This window comes from Orycteropus afer, unplaced genomic scaffold, assembly GCF_000298275.1.
Source record: "Orycteropus afer afer isolate SDZICR_OR568_19922 unplaced genomic scaffold, OryAfe1.0 scaffold00004, whole genome shotgun sequence".
NCBI lineage: Eukaryota > Metazoa > Chordata > Mammalia > Tubulidentata > Orycteropodidae > Orycteropus > Orycteropus afer.
Genome location: NW_006921591.1, coordinates 15615865 through 15635238, shown reverse-complemented (window position 1 = coordinate 15635238; position 19374 = coordinate 15615865). Strand labels below are relative to the sequence as shown.

Sequence of the window (19374 nt, the reverse complement as noted above, 5' to 3'; positions counted from 1 at the left end):
GGACCATTCCCTGGAGAAGGATGTCATGCTTGGTAAGGTGGAGGGTCAACGAAAGAGGGGAAGGCCTTCAACGAGATGGATTGACACGGTGGCTGTGACTATGAGCTCAAGTATAGCAAGGATCATGGAGCTGGTGCGGGATCAGGCGGTGTTTCGTTCTGCTGTGTATGGGGTCACTATGAGTCAGGAACAACTCGACAGCACCTAACAACAACAACAATATGCTAGGGAGATGCACACCTTGGATCAATCTACTGTGAGACATCAGAAGGGCATCATTTGCATAGAGGGAAAGTTAGACAAACAGGAATGCATAGATAATAAGGGCATAAGGAAAGGGTAGTTAATGGGAGGAGAGCATTTTTTATTGTTGGGATTGTAATCGGAGCGTAAAACCAAATGTACATGAACTGTTGAGAGTAAAATGAATCTGCTTTGTAAATTTGCACCCAAACCACAATAAAAAATAAATAATAATAATAATAATAATAAAGAACTTACAAGTAGCCATCCCAGGTACAACAATTATCTCTATTTGCCTGTAGCAACAGAATAAGAAGGAGAGTTAGGGGTAGGAGGAAGAAATAGAATGTGTAACTGACTAATTGCTCCATGAACAAATGCCTTCTTTGCTATGAGAGCAGAAGAACTGGATGGTGCCTGGCTACCATTACTTCTATAGAAGAATCTTGATGAAAAAGGAGAAAAATGCAGAGCAGAATTTCAAGTTCTCATGAAATCCAGATTTTATGGAGTCATGGAGGCTAGATGAACTCCTGAAACTACTGCCCTGAGATAATCCTGAAACCTTAAACCAAAATATTCCCTGAAGTCTTCTTTAAACCAAATAGGTTAGTTTTATTAGCAGAGAATGCATGCCATGAGCATTATGTTCTTCTAGAGAACTACCTATATGGGATCAAACTGACAACAGTAACTCAGAAGTTCTGGCAGAAAGCTTAGGGGGCAGTGAATTTATATTAATGGAGGGGAACAATTCAGAAAGGTGAGAGTGGTTGCACAACTTGAAGAATGTAATCAGTGTCATTGAATTGTATATGTAGAAATGGCTGACTTGGTATATGTTCAGTTTTGTGTATTTTCAACAACAAAAATAATTTAAAAAATAAAAACCAAAGATTCAATGTCTATAAGGATAAAAATATACTAGTTGTTCAGGGGAAATTCAGCTTCTCTGGGCATCAAGACCAGATTCTTTTCCAGGAAGGGGTTTCATAAAGGGAACACTATGTGGTAGAGAGCAACATCCTCAACAATATCCCACCACAAACACAGTAGTAACTCTAGTGTAGCTGCTTCCACGGGCTAGGATGGTGGCTCTCAATGTGTGGTCTTCAAACCAACAGAGTCAGAATCATCTAGGAACTTGTCAGAAATGCAAATTCTCAGGCTCCACTTTAGATCTACTGAATCAGAGACTTTGAGGGTGGGATCCAACAACCTGTGTGTTAAAAAACTCTCTAGGTGAACCTGATGTGAGCTGGCTAAAATTTGACAAGCATGGGACCAAGGGTTCTCAATCTAGTCTTCACATGAGAATCACCTGGAAAACTTAAACACAGCATCATGCCTGGGTCCCAAGCAAGACCAATTAAATCATAATCCCTGGGTGTAGGACCAGCTTACATATATTTTTTAAAACTCTCTGGGTGATTCTACTGTGCAACTAGAATGGAGGTCAGTGCTGGCAAGTTGTTTCATGCAAGCTGAAGCTCAGAGACATCCAGACCTGTGCTTGTGAAGCACAAATGAGAAAATGTGTGTCCATTCATTTATTTCATGTATGTTTTCACCACTGAGCACTTACTATGTAGTTGGCAGTGTCCAAGACCCTGAAAATGAAAAGTACATTAGATACTATTAGTTCCTGATCTCAAGAGACCAGTGTCTAATGGGAAGTTTGGAAACTGGAAGAAATGCAAGGAAGTCTTATTGGGGTGGATGTTGAGGCAGGCAAAGGTGCTGGGGATGGAGAAAGGGTGGAGAGGGGGACACAGGGCCCATATTCATCCATGTCTGATGCTGCTGCTCTCTCTCCTCAGCAGGCTGTGAGGGACTGTGGGACAACATGAGTTGCTGGCCCTCCACCACACCAGGCCAGACCGTGGAAGTGGATTGTCCGCGATTCCTCCAGATGCTCACAGGCAGAAATGGTAATGACCAGAACATGAGTGGCCAAGCCCAGTAGTCCTGGCTAAGGAGCTGAGGGATGGACTCCTGGTTAGGGGTCTCTGCCTGAAGGTCTGAGGCCAAGAAATCTTTTCTGAGTTCAAACAGTGGATGGAAGTTACTTGTAGGGTATAGAATCCTTGCTGAGGAGTAAATAGTGGGGTCAGTGCACAGGTTCCCAACAAGGGGGAAGGAGGCAATATAGGGGGGAGTGATAAGGGAAGTTCGATTTGCTTCTCTGCCCCACACTCCCCATTTAGGGGGTTCTGTCCTTCGTTCAAGGACTCTGGGTGGTTCAGAGATTGTGCCTGAATACTAATCTAAATGTTGGTGGTTCAAACCCATCCAGTGGCGCCTGGGGAGAAAAGCCTAGTGATCTGCTTCAATAAAGATTACAGGTAGAAAAGCCTATGGAGCAGTTCTACTCTGTAATACATGGGATTGTCATGAGTCAGAATTGACTTGATGGTTATGGGTTTGGTTTTTTGATTCCCTTTCCTTCAGTGTTTCTGACCCTTTAGCAACCAGGGCTCTTGCTTTAGCCCCTGCCCCTGTCCTCAGGCCCCATTGGGCCTAAGGCCCACCTTCAACAAAACTTACTTCCTCTGTGCCCATTCTGCAAGGCCCTGTTGATAAACGGTGTCCTCCGGAAACTCTGGCCTCCTACGGAATTTCTTGCCAGAGGAAAGCTTGCAGTTCATAAGGATTTCCTTAATTTTAGACACAGAAGTGGGGAGATTGTCTAAGACAGGAAAAACACAAAGGATTAACTTTAGTTAAAGGTCAAGAACATGCCAAGCATTTTTATATATGTGGACACATTTAATCATCATGAAACCCATGCAAATCACGTACCAACTGTTCCCCCACTTGACCTAGTAAAAAGCAATAACAGCTAGGACTAAGAGATGTTTAGCAGTATGCCTAAGGTCACACAACTAGTAGGTAGAAAAACCAGGACTATAACCTGGATTTCTCTGATTTCAAAACCAGTGTTCTGTCCTCAAAGTCATGGTTGAGGGGGGACTACAGTCCAATGGCCAGGGTAACACTGGGTGGTAGTGGGGGGCGGGTAAGGCAAGTTTGTAGCCTTTGACCCCTGCCCTCAATGGGGTCATTTTTCATTTAAGGGCCAAGTCTGCCACTACTTCTCCCTTCACTCATGCAGGGCAGAAAAAGCTGCTAGATGAAGCCCTTAAACAAGGAAACCAAGAACCAAGGAAAAGGTTTAAATAATACCAGTAACCTTCCAAGGACAGGCAAGGAAATAAGGCCATGGAGACCATGGTAGCTAGGTTATGTGTCAGCTTGACTGGGCCTGGTTTTGAGTGGCTGGGCAGCTGAATATATTATTCCCCATGATGAGACTGGTAATCAGCTCCCTGGTAGAATCTACGGTGAGCAGCTGAATAGCTGCCTTAGGGATATGATCTGCTTCCAGTATATAAGAAGATGCTTTAATAAAGATCTTGAGTGTTTTGGCATGCTTGGATCCTGCAATTAGCAGAGACTTCATTCAATAGTCTTCCATGTTGCCTACTGATCTTGGGACTGTTTCTGGACTTGAACTAGTGGCCTACAGTGTTGCTTAATAAGCTTGGGACTATGCCGTTTTGCTTGTTTGCCTTGGGTTTGTCAGCCTTAGCAGCCAGCAGCTGTCTGAGTTAAGTAAAGCCTCCAGCTTCAGTGGACAGAGAGCAAGAGGCAGAGCTGAAGCCTAAAGTTGAGGGGCTTTCACCCAGCCTATAGATCTGGCACTTTGAACTTGGACTTCTAGCCTCCTAAACTGTAAGAGAGTAAATCCCTGTTTGTTAAAGCCACCCATGCGTGGTATTCCTGTTAGAGAAGCACTAGAGAACCAAGGTTGGGCATTCCTACTTCTGTAGTGATACTGCCTCGGAAACCCAAGGAGGGGTCGCTATGAGTCGGGGCCGACTCGACGGCAAACAACAACAACAACAACAACAGAGAACCAAAACAGAGACCATACAGTCTGGAAGAGGAGTGCAGATTGTTATTACCATAATTCTGTACTGCACATGCATGCACATATGCACACGCAGGTCTGGGAAATTAGTTACTCTAGCTCATTTTCCCTCTCAGCCTGACTCAATAACCTCTATTTAGGCAAGGGAAAGGGATTAGAAAGCGCCGTTTGAAGTCCATTCCTCTGCTTACTGGATGGAAAATGCTAGCTGTTGTCATGAATAAATCCTTCCAGACTCAACACCTTCATATAGTACTTGCCCACACAAAGCCCATAGCAGGTATTCTTGATTAGCAGGTAGCTCTCTTCCACGTAGTGATTTAGAGTCCCAGTACCTAACTACCTGCATCTTCAGTGTCTTCGACATACAGCTTCCAGAGTGAGCTGGGAGAGGAGAGGACCCAGGAATCATACGATGAGGGGAAGAGAGTCTGAAGGACCTGAAAGTGACACCACGTCAGCATACATCCCCTCAGCCAGAGCCCTGTTGTGTGGCAACACCTAACTGCAAAAGGCCTGGGAAATGCCATCCAGCCCGGTGCCAATCTCTACCTCAGAGCCTAGTTTATTCATGTCTCTGACCTCCGATTTTCTGTAAAATGGAGAAAATAAATGATATCTATCCTGCAAGGCTATAATTAGATGTAAATTTTATCTTCTCTTATTCCTTTTCTTCCTTCCTTACTTCCTGTAAACCGGCACCTCAACACACAAACATGCTCACTGACAGTATTTATCTCCTGCCACAATCCCTCAGTTCCTCTTTCTGGGACCTGTGGAGCTCAGATTCATTCAGACATGGTTAACCTGGAGCAACATACTCATCAGGTGTAATGTCAACACCAGACCCTGTTCTCCCACCCCTATCCAATGCTCTCTCCGAGGCCAACTGAATTCTTTTGTTGAAGAGGACTTGGAGCACACTGCCCTTTGCAGCCTCTCAGAGCCATAGTGACTACCCTTCTACAAAGGGGCCAATCAGAGCCAGTGCACATGTCCATATGTGTAACCAGGTGCTGATTTGGTCACTCTCTTCCCAGTTAATTGCTGAGCCCTTGCCCACCTTACTAACTGGAAGCCCACTGTCTCCCTCTGGAAGCTCTTCCACCCTCGGCTTGCTCAAGACCCGTGGGAGTTATCCAGGGAATCGGTCTGATGGCAAGCTGTCTGGAAGGAACACTGGGGTCCCACATCTACCTCTGCTGCAGTTTCTCTTCACTGCCACATGGTGGCACTGTTGGATCCAGGGTCCAGGGTCCATTGCAGTTTTACACTGAGACAGTACCTAAGGGTGTCTGGTAGACCCCCTGGCCTTATGGGAAAGGGGCATCTCATACGTGGGGCCCATACTTGGCCAAAAGTATCTTTCATGTATGTTCCAGACTGCTGCTCATTCCAGACTGCTGCATAGACCAGGACTGGTTCAACCTCAGTTACTCACTAAGAACCTCCTCTCCTCCACTTCCTGTCCCCTGAGTTTCACCTGATTGGTCTGATTGGACCCCTGCTCTGCCTCTCTCCTCTCAGGAGTGCCCTCAGTGGTGTCCCACAGGATTCCAGGGGGCCTAACCCCCTGCCCTAACTCTTTTTCAGAGATGAGTACCCAGTGACTTTAAGGTGGTGTTTTAGATCCTTCTTTATTAAAGAAGAAGAAAAAAAGTCACAGAGTAATTTCTTTTCATGACACCTACTATGTGGGCCCAGACAGGATGGATGTCATGTGATTGGAGAACCTGCAAGGTGGCACTGCCCCAGTGTTACTCTGTTCATTCCAGGACCTAAAATTCTCCTTCTAGGGACGGACCATTTCTTTGATTCTTAAAAGGGCACTGGTCATTTCCTGGTCAGGTCTTGGCCCTCCTTCTCCTGTATGTTAGTAGGCATTGGGGCCTTAAAGCAAGAGTTGTTTCTTACCTGATTAGGTTCTTGGCAATCTGCTAAAAGCTCCCTAAATTTGAGCAGCAGTGGTTGAATGCTAGAATTCTTGCCTTCCATGCAGGAGACCCAGGTTTGATTCCTGGTCAATGCACCTCATGCACAATCACCACCTGTCTGGCACTAGAAGCTTGCATGTTACGGTGGTGCTGAACAGATTTCAGCAGAGTTTCCAGGTGATCGACTTATAAAAATCAGTCAGTGAAAATCCTGTGGATCACAATGTTCTGATCCACAGTTGATCGTGGATATGGCACAGGACCAGGCAGTATTTCATTTTTTCTATTGTATGTGGAGTTGCTGTAAGTCAGAGCTGGATTGACTGCAGCTAACAACAGTAACATATACACAAATATATCTGACTATAATTTCAGGGTTCCTGTGGGGAGTACATGGACCTATACATGGTTAAGGACCCCTTTCCTACAGAAATTAAACTCAGGGGGTGTGGAAGGGGTTTGAAGGTACCCCAGAGAGAGATCATTTTTATCTCCTTTGAAGTTTCCCTGGGGGCACCTCAATAGGCTCTTCAGCTCCAAGCTGTCCTGCCAGCAGGAGGCAGCACCTTGTGAGCAGCTCTGGGCACCTGACCTAGATCATAAGCAGTATCCTTTCTCAGGAATCCTGCTGGGTCAGTAAGGAGCAATACTCAAAGCAAGTAGGCCTGTGGCACTGGGTGAGCCAGCCTCTTCAGGCATGCCCTGTCTGACTCCTTTCTAGCTGAGTTCATGGGAATCTGTATTCCCTTAACTCATCTTGTATACTACCCCCCAAAATTTGACCATACACTTTCCTGTCCTTCCCTCTGTTGCTATGGATATTCTTGGTTCTGTCTGACAACCTAACTCCCTTGATTTAATTGCAGAAATCTGTCCTTCCCCTAAATCCGAAGATTCTGAGCCCCACCCATTCACATCTATTTTAGAAAGGCCAAAAGGAGAAGGGAAAAACACCCTGGAGTGTCTGCTCTGTGCCTGGCCCCAACCTGGACTATTGTGTTTCATCCTCACCAGATACTTGCAGTGCGATGACTACTCCTGTTTGACACAGAGAAGTGATGCCTCTAAGGCCTTACAGTGACCAAGAGGTGGAGCTAGGTTTTAAACTCAGATCTAGCTGATTTTAAAGCCTGTGCTCCAGGGGCAGCACTCAAAGACCCCTCTTGGGCAAAAATCTGGCCCCTTGTAGGTCAAGCTTCCTGACCTTGAGAAGGCCAGGCATACCCAGAACCCAGAGGCCACAGTCTTCAGATGCTAGAACTTGTCGCTGGGAACATAGGGAAAGGGCTGGCTAAACAGGAGTACTAGATAGTGATGGGACACAGGTTTTGCATCCAGACCCGAGCCCTGTTACTGTCTTGGCCCAATTCTAGGCCTTGGTTTTCTTAACTATAAAATAGGCCAGTACCACCTTTTTCACTGGGGCCAAGTGAGGATTACCTCAGTTTCTGTATGTAAAGTACTTAGCATAATGGCTTGTTCAATAAATCCTAGCCACATTTCTCCAACTCAGTGGAAGCTGTTTGACCCTAAATCTTAAGGTCTATTGGAGTCTGATCCGACTTGACAGCAGTGAGTTTAGTTTTTTTGGTTTATTGGAGAGGAGCATGCCTGGCCCAGAACACAGTTAGCAGCCAGGGTTTTTAACAGAGCAAGTCCAAACAGTTAAAGCATGTGGCTGCTAACTGACAGGCTGGAGGTTCAAGTCTACCCAGAGGTGCCTCAGAAGTAAGGCCTGGTGATCTCCTTCTGAAAAATCAGCCATTGAAACCTTATGGAGCACAGTTCTACTCTGACACCCAGGGGATCACCATGAGTTGGAATACTTGATGGCAACTGGCTTGGGTCTTGTTTTGTATGGACAGGGCAAGAGTTTGAGCAAAGGAAGAGGCAGGGCTCCTTTCCACAGGCTTAGTAGTCAACATTCTGCACCCTGCAACAGCCTACCAGAACTCAACCTTCCTTGGCCACCCAAAGTACAGGATGCAGCTAGACCATTAGGGTATAGGAAGAAACTCCTCCCTATGGCTTTCTAAGACTTTCTCCTTGGCCAGTGACTTTCTTTTCTCAATATTTAGGCTCTTTTGCCAACCATTTGCCTTTCTGGCCAATCAGCAAAGCTTTGATGAGCAAAGGCTCTGGCCTAGGTACTTAATTGGGGCAGGTTCTAGAAAAGGAGACAAGTTAGCCACAGTCTTTTACCTCAGGAGCTCATCATCTGCTGAGGAAGGCTAATAGACCATTACCAATCCAATGTGAGAGGCCCAGGATGCAGCCCTATGCTGGGAGTGTGAGTGATGAACTATGGCTAAAATCTTATGATGTACAATTCTGACAAATGCAGAGTGAGGCCTCATGGCTAAAGCATCAGTAATTCTACCCTTTCCATGAGGGGTGGCTGCCTAGAATATTCCATGGCATATGGGTGGTTTTCTAGTGGGTAGAAGCTTGAAGGGCAGGGAGTGAAGTTAGACATCAAACAGAACTTCAAGCAGGATTAGTAACAATGAAAACCAGAAAAAAAAAAAACAAACCCAAAAACACTGCCATTGAGTTGATTTCAACTCATAGTAGTCCCCATTGGGTTTCCAAGGTAGTAAATCTTTAAGGAAGTAGATTGCCCTGTCTTCCTTCACAGAGCAGCTGGTGGGTTTCAACCACCAACCTTCTGGTTAATAGTGAAACAATGGAGGCCTGAGAAAAATTCATTGTGGGAGTGGCCAGAAGTCCTTGCCAATCACTCCCAGTTCTCTGGGAGACCTACCCATTAAGTGGCAGCAGGACCTGAGAGTAGGTGTTTTAGTTATCTAGTGCTGTTATAACAAAAATATCACAAGTGGATGACTTTAACAAACAGAAATTTATTCTTTTATAGTTTAGGAGGCTAGAAGTCTGAATTCGGGACAGCAGCTCTAGAGGAAGGGTTTCTCTCTCTGTTGGCTCTGGAGGAAGTTTTCAGTCTCCTTTCAACATCTGTGGGCCTGATCCTTGGAGATGAGAGACTCTGGGTCTAAAGGACACACTCTGCTCCCGGTTCTTCTTTATTGGTGATAGTCAGGTCTCTCTGATCTCTGTTGCTTCTCTCTCCTTTCATCTCTCATAAGATAAGAAGTGCTGCAGGCCACAACCTAGGGAAACTCTCCTTACATTGGATCAGGGCTGTGACCTCTTTAAGGGTGTTGCATCCCACCCTAAACGCCTTACAATTGATTGGCTGATCACATCATGGAGGATGAATATATCTTTATATAACTTCCAGATTACATCATTACAAGACTGCCAAACCACTGAGAATCATGGTGCAACCAAGTTGCACATGTTTTGGGGGGACACAATTAAATCCATGTCAGTGGGCAAAACACCTTAGCAGGGCTAAGAAATGGGGTTATTGTGCAGTGTGTTAAGTGGGTGGGGTCTGGAACTTGACTCCCTGGGTTCAAATCCCACTTCTTCCATTTACTAGGTGTGTCCTTGAGCAAGTTATTTAAGTGCTCTGTGTTTGAGTTTCCCCAATTGTAAAACAGTAGTAGAATTTACATTTTACAATAGTATTTTTACTATAAATATAACAATGCCTTCCTCATAGCCTTCTTGCTAGCAGTAAATAAGCGTAAAGTACTTAGAACAGTGCCTGGCACATAGTAATTACCATAGTAATTATTAGTACAGCAGAGCACAAAAATTTCCAATTAAGCAAATACTTAGTCATTAGACTGTGAGATCAGCTCTTTTTTTTGTTAGGGGTGTATAAGCAAAAGCACTTGGGACTACTGCTATTAGGCACTATATTCAGCCTCTGTGGTCATATGAGACACTACTAGAAACCGTTAAAAAATTAATGGTCTTCTGCTAGCTCTCAGGTAAGCACCCAGGCAGTCTGGGGCAGTATCTTACTTTGGAAAAACCCATATACAGCCAGAAGTGACCCTTCAACCAGTAGGGGTGGAGGGAGGGGCTGGGGAGACCCTCAGGGAAGGAGTAGTCAGTGCCCTGTAGAGGAGTCAGTTATTTCACTTTGTGGTCTGGTTGGGAAGAGTTGTTGGGAGTGTTAAGTAATGTAACATGAGTCAATCAGCCTCCTTTGTCTCTAGAGGCCTGGTGCCTGGTACAGTGCTTGGGACAAAACAGGGGCTCCATCAGTGTTTGGGGTGTGGGATATGGGTGTGTGGGGAGGGAAGGGCATTGGTAAGGCTGGGAAGGGCGTCCCAGGAAAGAAAAAGGCAGTGCTCATGGGCTTGGGGAGGGTTTTGTTCAGACCCACCTTGTTTGTATATTGAAGTACTGGGGATCAGCAGGTATCTCTCATTTACTCACACACACATTCACACACACACACATTCATAAACACATACACAAATACACTTGCACACACCGTCACACAGATACATACACAAACATATATTTACTCACATATTGTATGACACACACATACACACACATATACACACATACTGAGTCTGGCCCATTCTAGGGCCTTCTGCCCAAATAGCCTTTCCCACCTCACTTTGTCTGATTGACTTACACATCCTTCAAGGATCAGCTAACTGATTGGGAGCTATGTCATTCAGAGAAAGGCAGCTAGGGACAGAGTGACAAGAGGAAGCTCCAGGCTGCTACAAGGCAGTGACTGAGGACACTGAGGAGCCCTGGCTCTCTATCCCATTCTCCACTGCTCACCCACAGATGCTTGGCACCCACAGGTTCCATATTTCGAAACTGTACACAAGACGGCTGGTCTGAAACCTTCCCCAAGCCCGACGTGGCCTGTGGGGTTAACGTGAATGACTTGTCCAATGAGAAGCGGGTAAGTCTGTCAACCACTCCTTTTATGCTGGGGCAAGGGCTTGCAGATGAGGAACAAGGATAGGACAGCATAGAGCATACATGGTGGGTGGTCAGGAGACCTGGGGACTGCCCCCTCACACTTCCCCTGCTCCCTTGGGTTCAGTGGGCCTGTGTCACTGCCCTTTTCTGCCAAGTGGGGATCCTATTTCTCGTGTGTCAGGGTGTTGAGGTGATGCTCATGAAGACATTTGGCACAATAAAAATCACCAGGTACCACTATGAGAGACTGGCAATGATTCATTCATTAAACTGAAAGAGAAGAGCCATGGTGATTAAATACTCAGAGCCAGGAAGGCGAGTCCGAATCCGGATATGTCACCTGGATGGAGACGGAGGTACTTAATCTCTCTGTGCATCCATTTCTTCACCTGAGAAATGGGGTTAACAATAGTTCTGAGTGCACAGGTCTGTGAAAAGAATGAAATGATTCATATATGGAAGTGTGGAAGAGCGCCTGGTCATAACAAGTCCCAACAAATGTTTGCTCTTAAAAGGAGTTTTCTCCTGACTCTGCTAAGGATGGAGGGAGCCCAGCCACAGCCACAGTCCTAGTCTGAGAAAGGACACACTGTGAACTGTGGGGCTCAAGTTTTTCAGGAGATTCCAGAGGCCCTCGCTGAAGGTGGCCAGCATTATCTAGCACGTAGCTCACTCACTCCAAATCACTGTCCCCTCAGAAGGCTTCCAGCAGAGCCTCTTCCTCCCAGAATGGTCCTCAAACCCCACACATACTGTGCCAGCTTCCTTCTGCCCTTTTAGGGCCTTCTGCCTGGAGAGCCCTCCTTGCTTTCCTTTTACTGACTGATTCTTACATGCTCTACAAGACTCCACTTTGGCCCCATGAACTCCAGGAAATCCTTTCTCCCCTTCCCCAGCACTCTGTATGGCGTCTCTCTATTACCTTCCATATTATATTAAAATGGTCAGTTTGTGTCATCTTCCCTCTCCCTAAAAAATGAGCTCCTCAGAGGTACTTTCACTCAACCAAAATTTATTGAGCACCTACTATGGGCGAGGCATCAACCTAGGCATGAGGACATAGCAGTGACAGATCAGATTCGTGTTCATTCCAATGGCCCCTGTGCCCAGCACATTGTGTGGCACATACATGGCACCCAATAAATGTTTGTTCTTGTACTGAACATACACCATCGACCAGCTACATAATGTTCAATTGGGTTAGATCCTCAAGTAACCCCTGTGAATTCACTATTTTCTCCATTTTGCAAATGACGAAACCAATGTTTACAGTGGCTAAGGAACACCCAAGTTCAGTTCTCTATTTTCTGCTGCTTCCCTGTTAAAGCTTGTATCCTACCAGGAGCTGGATTGTTAGCAGTTCCATTAGCTAAACTCCAGTGGGAATATAGTTGGACAAGCTTCCTGGAGGGTGGGATTGAAGCATGTTTGAGAAGCATGGGAGGAGGGAAGCAGCAGCATTAATGGAGAAAGGATGAATTTGGAAGGCAGGCCATACTTATTGCTGAATTTATTCTAATACTCCTCTTGCTATAGTCCATCAGTCTTGCTCTATGTGAAGTACAGTGAACACCAACCTAAGCAGAATTTCTTCCCTTTCAGGGTTTCTCATCCAGCTGGGAAAATATAATGAGATCTTCAGATCTAGTCAGATGGTATAATTTAATAATAATCCCCCCTAAAAAACAAACCCACTGCCATTGAGTTCATTCCGACTCATAGCAACCCCCACTGGGTTTCCAAGGCTGTAAATCTTTATGGAAAGTAGATTGATGCCCCCGTCTTCTTCCTGCAGAGCAGCTGATAGTTTTGAACTACCAAGCTTCTGGTTAACAACCAAATGCCTTACCCACTACACCACTAGAGCTCCTTTAATAATGTTGTTGTTGTTATGTGCCTTCGAGTCAAACCCAACTCATAGCGACCCCTCCTTGGGTTTCCGAGGCAGTATCACTACGGAAGTAGGATTGCCCAACCTTCCTTCCGAGGAGTGGCTGGTGGGTTTGAACCACCAGCCGTCTGGTTAGCAGGCAAGTGTCTTAGCCACTATGCTACCAGAGCTCCTTTAATAATAGAACCCATCAAATATTGATTAGGAGGCACATTTTTATCTTGGAGAGATGGTCAGTATCTCTGCCCTCTGCATATTATCATCCCTATTGTTGACTCATATGAAGACATGGGGCTTATGTTTAACAAATTTTTAAAATCCACAAATTTAGAGGGAATGTTCTTATGATGAGTGGTTGGATCAAGATTCAAAAAAAGGTTTGGCTGCAAATAACAGAAATTTTAAACTGACTTACTAAGGAAATATGGCTCATATAACTAGGAAAGCAAAGAATGGGCATCAAGAGTTTCTGATGAAGCATCACCACAAAGTTACCAAGGATCAGGTTCTTTCCATCAGTCCTTGCTGGTGTCTTCTCCCTAAAACTGGTGACCCTCATGTTGTAAGGTGACTGCCATTGGGCGATTGTGAACACAGATTTCCCCACTGTTGCCTGTCCAGGGGCAGGGAAAACCTGGCTTCCCTATAGCTTGTTATAAGCAAGAGAGCTTCTTTACCAAAACCTCCAGCAAGCTTGTCCTCACATCTCATTGTGTGAGTGACTTAGGGCTGCCCACCCTGAACCCATCATTGGCAGAGAGGTTGGATGCATGATTGGCTTAGATTCCTTTACTCTCCTAAGAATTATTGATGACATCCCAAAATTTGGGGAACCACACAATGGGAACCACACATTGAATGCCATTGGCTTAAACTATTCAGCTGGAACAAAATGGAGCTCATAGTCTTAACCACAGTATTCATGTCAGGGTTAAAATGATAAAATTCCAAGTAAAGGAGCTGAAATTTAACAAAATTAAATGTAAAGTGCTGGACTTGATGTAGAGTATTAATTGTCCAAACATAGTGTGAACAAGACTGATCTTGACTTCAGCTCATTTGGAAAAAAAAAAAATTCCTACAATTGGAAGAGTTTCAAGACTATATGATTCTTTGATTTCTAAATGCTGGTCCACAAACTGATGCAAACTTTGTCCTTAGTCTGATATTTGAATCATCCTATTTCTTACTGTTAAAATGTCTTTTCTTTTATCAAATGATTGTGAAGGTATATATTAGTTGGTTTTCTTCTTTTTTTTTTTTTTTTCCAACTTCCCTACTTGGCATATAACCACTATATTGTTGACAAATGCCAATGATGGACTCAGATTGGCAGAAAGGCCAAAGATTCCACTTGGGTAAATAAAATGGAGTTTGTTTATCCAGACAAGTTTATCTGTCTGCAAACTATGGGCCTTTAGGCTGAGTCCATCCCACTGCCTGCTTTTGTTAATTAATTTTTATGGGTTAAGGGACAGTGAGTTTATGTTAATTGGGAAGGAACAACTCAGAGAAGGAGGGTAAGAATGGTTGAGCAACTTGAAGAATGCAATCAATGTCACTGAATTGTACATGTGGAAATTACTGAATTGATGTATGTTCTGCTGTATATAACAGCAAAATTAAAATAAATTATAAAAAAAATAATAAAGTTTTATTGGGACACAGCCACAGCCATTCATTTACATATTGTCTGTAGCAGGAGGGCAGTGATAGTTCAGTGGTAGAATTCTAGTCTTCCTCGGTTTGATTCCCAGCCAATATACATCATGCTTAGCCACCATTTATCTGTCATTGGAGGAGTGTGTGTTGATGTGATGCTGAACTGGTTCCAGCAGAGCTTCTAAACAGACGGACTAGAAAAGAAGGCTGGCAATCTGCTTCTGAAAATGAGCCAGTGAAAACCCCATGGATCACAACAGTCTGATCTGCAACTGATCATGAGGATGGCACAAGACCTGGCAGCATTTTGTTCTGTTGTGAACGAGGTGACCATGAATCAGGGTGACTCAACAATAGCTAATAACAACACAACATTATCTATGACTACTTTTGCACTAGTGCAGAGTTGAGTTGTTGCAACAGAGACTCATGGCCTGCAATGCCTAAGATGTTTTCTATCTATCCCTTTGCAGAAAAAGTTTACTGACACTTGATCTAGAAGACACAGAAAGGAAGTGTCACAGTCAAGGTATGCAAGAGAGAGATAGGACAGAGTATAAGGAAGTTCTGGACCCCAGTTTTCTGGCGAGTGGTACACAGTTGCAGATGTTGAGGACTGAGGGATTAAGGCTCATATGAGGCTCCTTGCTGCAGGGCTCTTTCTGAGTCAGATCTTTCAGACAAAAGGCAGGAACTAGTCTACATTAGGACTGGGCTAGGGGTGTGCTGAGGTCACCCAGCAGACAATGAATACAGCAGCGACAGGACATACAGAACAATCCACCTAAAACATTACACACTTCTTACCCATGCATCCTCACACTACCACCAACTGGTCCTGATCTGAGCACTCCTGAGCTGAGGTCTGCAAAGCAAGGCATCCCCATGAGTGAGGTCGACAAGCCCTCCAGCATTGGGGTTCATTCTGCATATGGCAAGATTATAGGTTGACCCCAATCATCCTGGCTCCACAATTTTTTTTGGCATCTCATGGTTTATGAAGTATCAATAGGAACCATTAATCTAATGCAACCTATTGTCCTTCAGGGCTCTCCCCCTCAACCTTCAGAGGTGGTTCTGGGCAAGTGGTTTACATCACTGGCAAGCGCATTGTCACATGACAGCCATTCTTTCCAAGGTCATCTCTCACTGTCAGAAAATTTGGGGTCACTGTTTTAGTTTCTTAGTACTGCTGTAACAGAAATATCACAAGTGGATGACTTTAACAAACAGAAGTTCATTTCTCAGAGTTCAGGGGGTTTTGAATTCCCAATTCAGGGCATGTGCCTCTCTGTCTCCTCTGGGAAAATTCTTGTCTCAGCTTCGCTAGCATTCTCAGCATCCTTTGGAGATCTCCACATGGCATCCATCTTTCCTCTATTTGTGCTTGCTTATTTCTGTTGCTATGAGTCAGATCCAACTCAATGGCAGTGGATTTTGGGCATTTCTGTGTCTAATTTGCTGTTTTTCTATATCAGAATTTAGATTTATGATACACCCTACAGTGCTATTGTCTTGTTAACATAACAAAGAAAACCTGTTCCCAAATGGAATTACATCCACAGGTGTACAGGTTAGGATTCCAGCACATATTTTAGGGGGATATAATTCAATCTTTAAGGAGCTCTGGTGGCATAGTGCCTAAGTCATTTGACTGCTTACCAGAAGGTTGGCGGTCAAACCCACCAGCCACTCTGTAGAAGGAAAACTAAGCAATACACTTCTGCAAAGATTGACTGCCCCAGAAACCAAAGGGGGTCACTATGAGTCAGAATTGACTCAATGGCACTGAGTTAGGATTTTTTTTTTTTTTAATTCAATCCTTAGCAGTCCAAAATCTGCTTTCAGGGAATGTCCTCCCAATGGAGTTACATAGTAGAGCTTATCCATCTTCTACATGTCAATCAGTCTAATACTTTTCTTCCCTAAGGTTTTTTTTTTTTTTTTTTTTAAATTTTCCAAGTATAATGTACCCTGTTTTTACATGCACTCAACAGATGACACAATCCCCCTCCTCAGGAAATACTCATTTGTTAATGTGCCTTGTAAAATAATATGCCCAGAACTGGACAAAACACTCTAAATCTGCCCTGACCAGCCCATCTCTGCAGCACTCCATTAATGTAACTAAGAGTGGACCTAATTTTTTGGCAGCTACCATATACCATCTTATATCCCTGATTGATGAGGAGTGGAGGGTAGTGGGATGGTGGGAGAAACTAACATGTGATAAGTGTCTTCTAAGTGCCAAGAATAATCATCTAGATACTTAACACAATATGTTACTTGTTCTTCCAACAAACCTTCAAGGCAGATGTTGTTGTTGTTATGTGCCATCGAGTTGGACCCGACTCATAGTAACCCCTCCTTGGGTTTCCGAAGGCAGTATCACTAAGGAAGTAGATTGCCCCATCTTCCTTCCGAGGAGTGGCTGGTGGGTTTGAATCACCAGGCTTCTGGTTAGCAGTCAAATGCCTTAGGCACTATGCTACCAGAGCTGCAGATGTTATTCCCCATTTTGCAGATAAGGAGTCTGAGGCTTAGAGAAGTTAATTAATTTTCCCAAGGTCACACAGTTGGGCGAATAACAGTCCTGGGTTTGGAAATCTTGTCTCTAGGCTCTAAAGCTTGTATTCTTTGCCTACAGTACATGTCCCTGACACCGTGGAGACTGGGCCATTCTAACCTCAAGGTCATTGTCATATAAATAGCTGTCATATAGGTTTCTCCTGTACTATTCTTGTGCCTTTTGGTAAAAAAATTAATTACCCTTTTGTTTCTGATTATAAAAGCACTTACTCACTGTAGAGAAATTACAAGTACAGAATAAAAAGAAAAAGTACAGAACTAAAGAAAATAACAATCATCCACCAACCTATAATCCAAACTTAACCATTATTAACATATATTTCTTACAGTCTTATTTCTATGAATATATGAGATTCTACCATATGAAACTGCTGGTATTCAAGCATTTCTGATCTACAAAAAAATGCAATTTCATATAATTCAACCTAATGCTCTCTTCTTAATAAACAGCTGGGATTGCACTGCACATATAATTTATATTTTTCCTCTTCACTTAACATTACATTATCAGCATATCCTGACCTCTTTTAAAACTCTTGGTAAGGATCAGTTTAATAGTGACATATCATTAAAAGCATTTGGATTTAAAATAATTTAATTAAATCTTATTGTTGGACATATTTTTTTTTGTTCTAATCACAAATAGTTCTGCAATAAACATCTTTATATGCAAATATGCCTTTATATTTCTGATTATTTCTTAGAATTAATTTTTGGAGGTGGAAGGGAGGTGCAAGGAAATGCACATTCCAAAGATTCTTGATACATATATCCAGACTTCCAGAAAGATGAAACCCAGTTTCACTCCCACTATAGCTTCACCTACATAGAATATTATTAGTTTTAAATATTTGTTAAGCATTATTGTTTTAATTTTCATTTCTTTGATTTTTCTTGAGATTGTTATATCATTTATTTTTTAAACCTAAAGCCAGGTGTTTGAATTTATCTCTGAATGTCACAGTTTAATTTTATCCCATTATTCCAGTCTGTTGAAATGTTTTTGAATTAAAGATGAGACAATAATTTGAAATGGCTGTTGAGCAAATGAATACCTTCTTGGGGTGCCTTAATAGCTTGTGTGTAGATCAGGGGAGGAGATGGCCCTTCTCAACTTGTTCCTGGTCAAATAACACATCTGGAGCTTTTCAACTATTTAATTCTGGGTATCTCATTCAAGAACAGTGACAAACTGAAGGATATCAACAAGTGGTTAATCGAGCTAGTGGTGAAAGATGTAGAACAAGATTAAAGAGACAGGGAATGTTTAATGCTGAGAAGGTAAGTGAGAGATGGATGGGTAGAATAGTTGTATTAAAAAATAACAAACCCCTCAGTACTCTTTGTAACATTTCTATAAAGTTAAAATGATTCTAAAATGAAAAGTTTGTTTTTAAAAAATGTTGAAGATAGATTCAGCTTACTTTAAGTGGTTCCCAGAGGCATAAAAAAGATCAAAAGGTGCAAAATAAATGGTAATAGAGTTTAGCTTCACATGAGAAAAAAGAAATATCTAATATCCTACACTGAATTGCTTCCTCAAAAGATAGTGAACACATCATCCCTGGAGGTATTCAAGTACAGGCTTGAAGTCAGGGTGTTGATGGGAGCCATAAATGTGAGGTTCAACTTTGAATTGGCATCACATGATTCCCAGGATAATTTCCAAAGCCAAGATATTAGAGCTTATATATTGGTGTTCTTGGGTATGAGCAGAATGCAGTCAGGGTTGGTGGTGCCCTGAAGTGGGCACATTCTGAGGCCACAGAAGGCAGAGCCAGCCAGGTAGGTGAGTGGGGCTGACAACTGCTTCTCTCTGCAGCACACATACCTGCTGAAGCTGAAAGTCATGTACACCGTGGGCTACAGCTCCTCCCTGGTGATGCTCCTGGTTGCCCTCAGCATCCTCTGTGCTTTCCGGTGAGAACACACTGCCAGTTCTTCATTCCCCAGACTTCCCCCATCACAGGCTTGGGGTCTCTTCTTAATTCAGTACAGAGAGAGAAAGGTCTGGGTTGGCCACTTTATCACCTCTTGTGAAAGTTACCTGTAGCAAAACATTTAAGTTCCTGTGATCTTGTTCATTTGTACATTCCTTTATTTGTTCAACATTTACCAAATACTTCCTATGGCCACACCAAAACCAAACCAAACTCACTTCCATTGAGTTGATTCCGACTCATAGCCACCCCCTTTGGGCTTCTGAGGCAGTACCTTGGGTGTAGATTGCCCAGTCTTCCTTCCATGGAATGGCTGGTTGATTTGAACTGTCAGCCTTCAGGTTAGCAGTCAAATGC

The 19374-nt window shown here is 43.6% G+C and overlaps 1 protein-coding gene across 1 annotated transcript in view; it reads left to right on the top strand.

The window, feature by feature from the left end:
- The window catches only part of SCTR (secretin receptor), a 181827-nt gene that overhangs the window by 115570 nt on the left and 46883 nt on the right, over window positions 1–19374 (top strand). Inside the window, 3 exon segments of the mRNA XM_007938163.2 lie at window positions 2067–2174; window positions 10812–10915; window positions 18900–18997. Of these exon segments, the coding sequence (XP_007936354.2) occupies window positions 2067–2174; window positions 10812–10915; window positions 18900–18997 (310 nt within the window).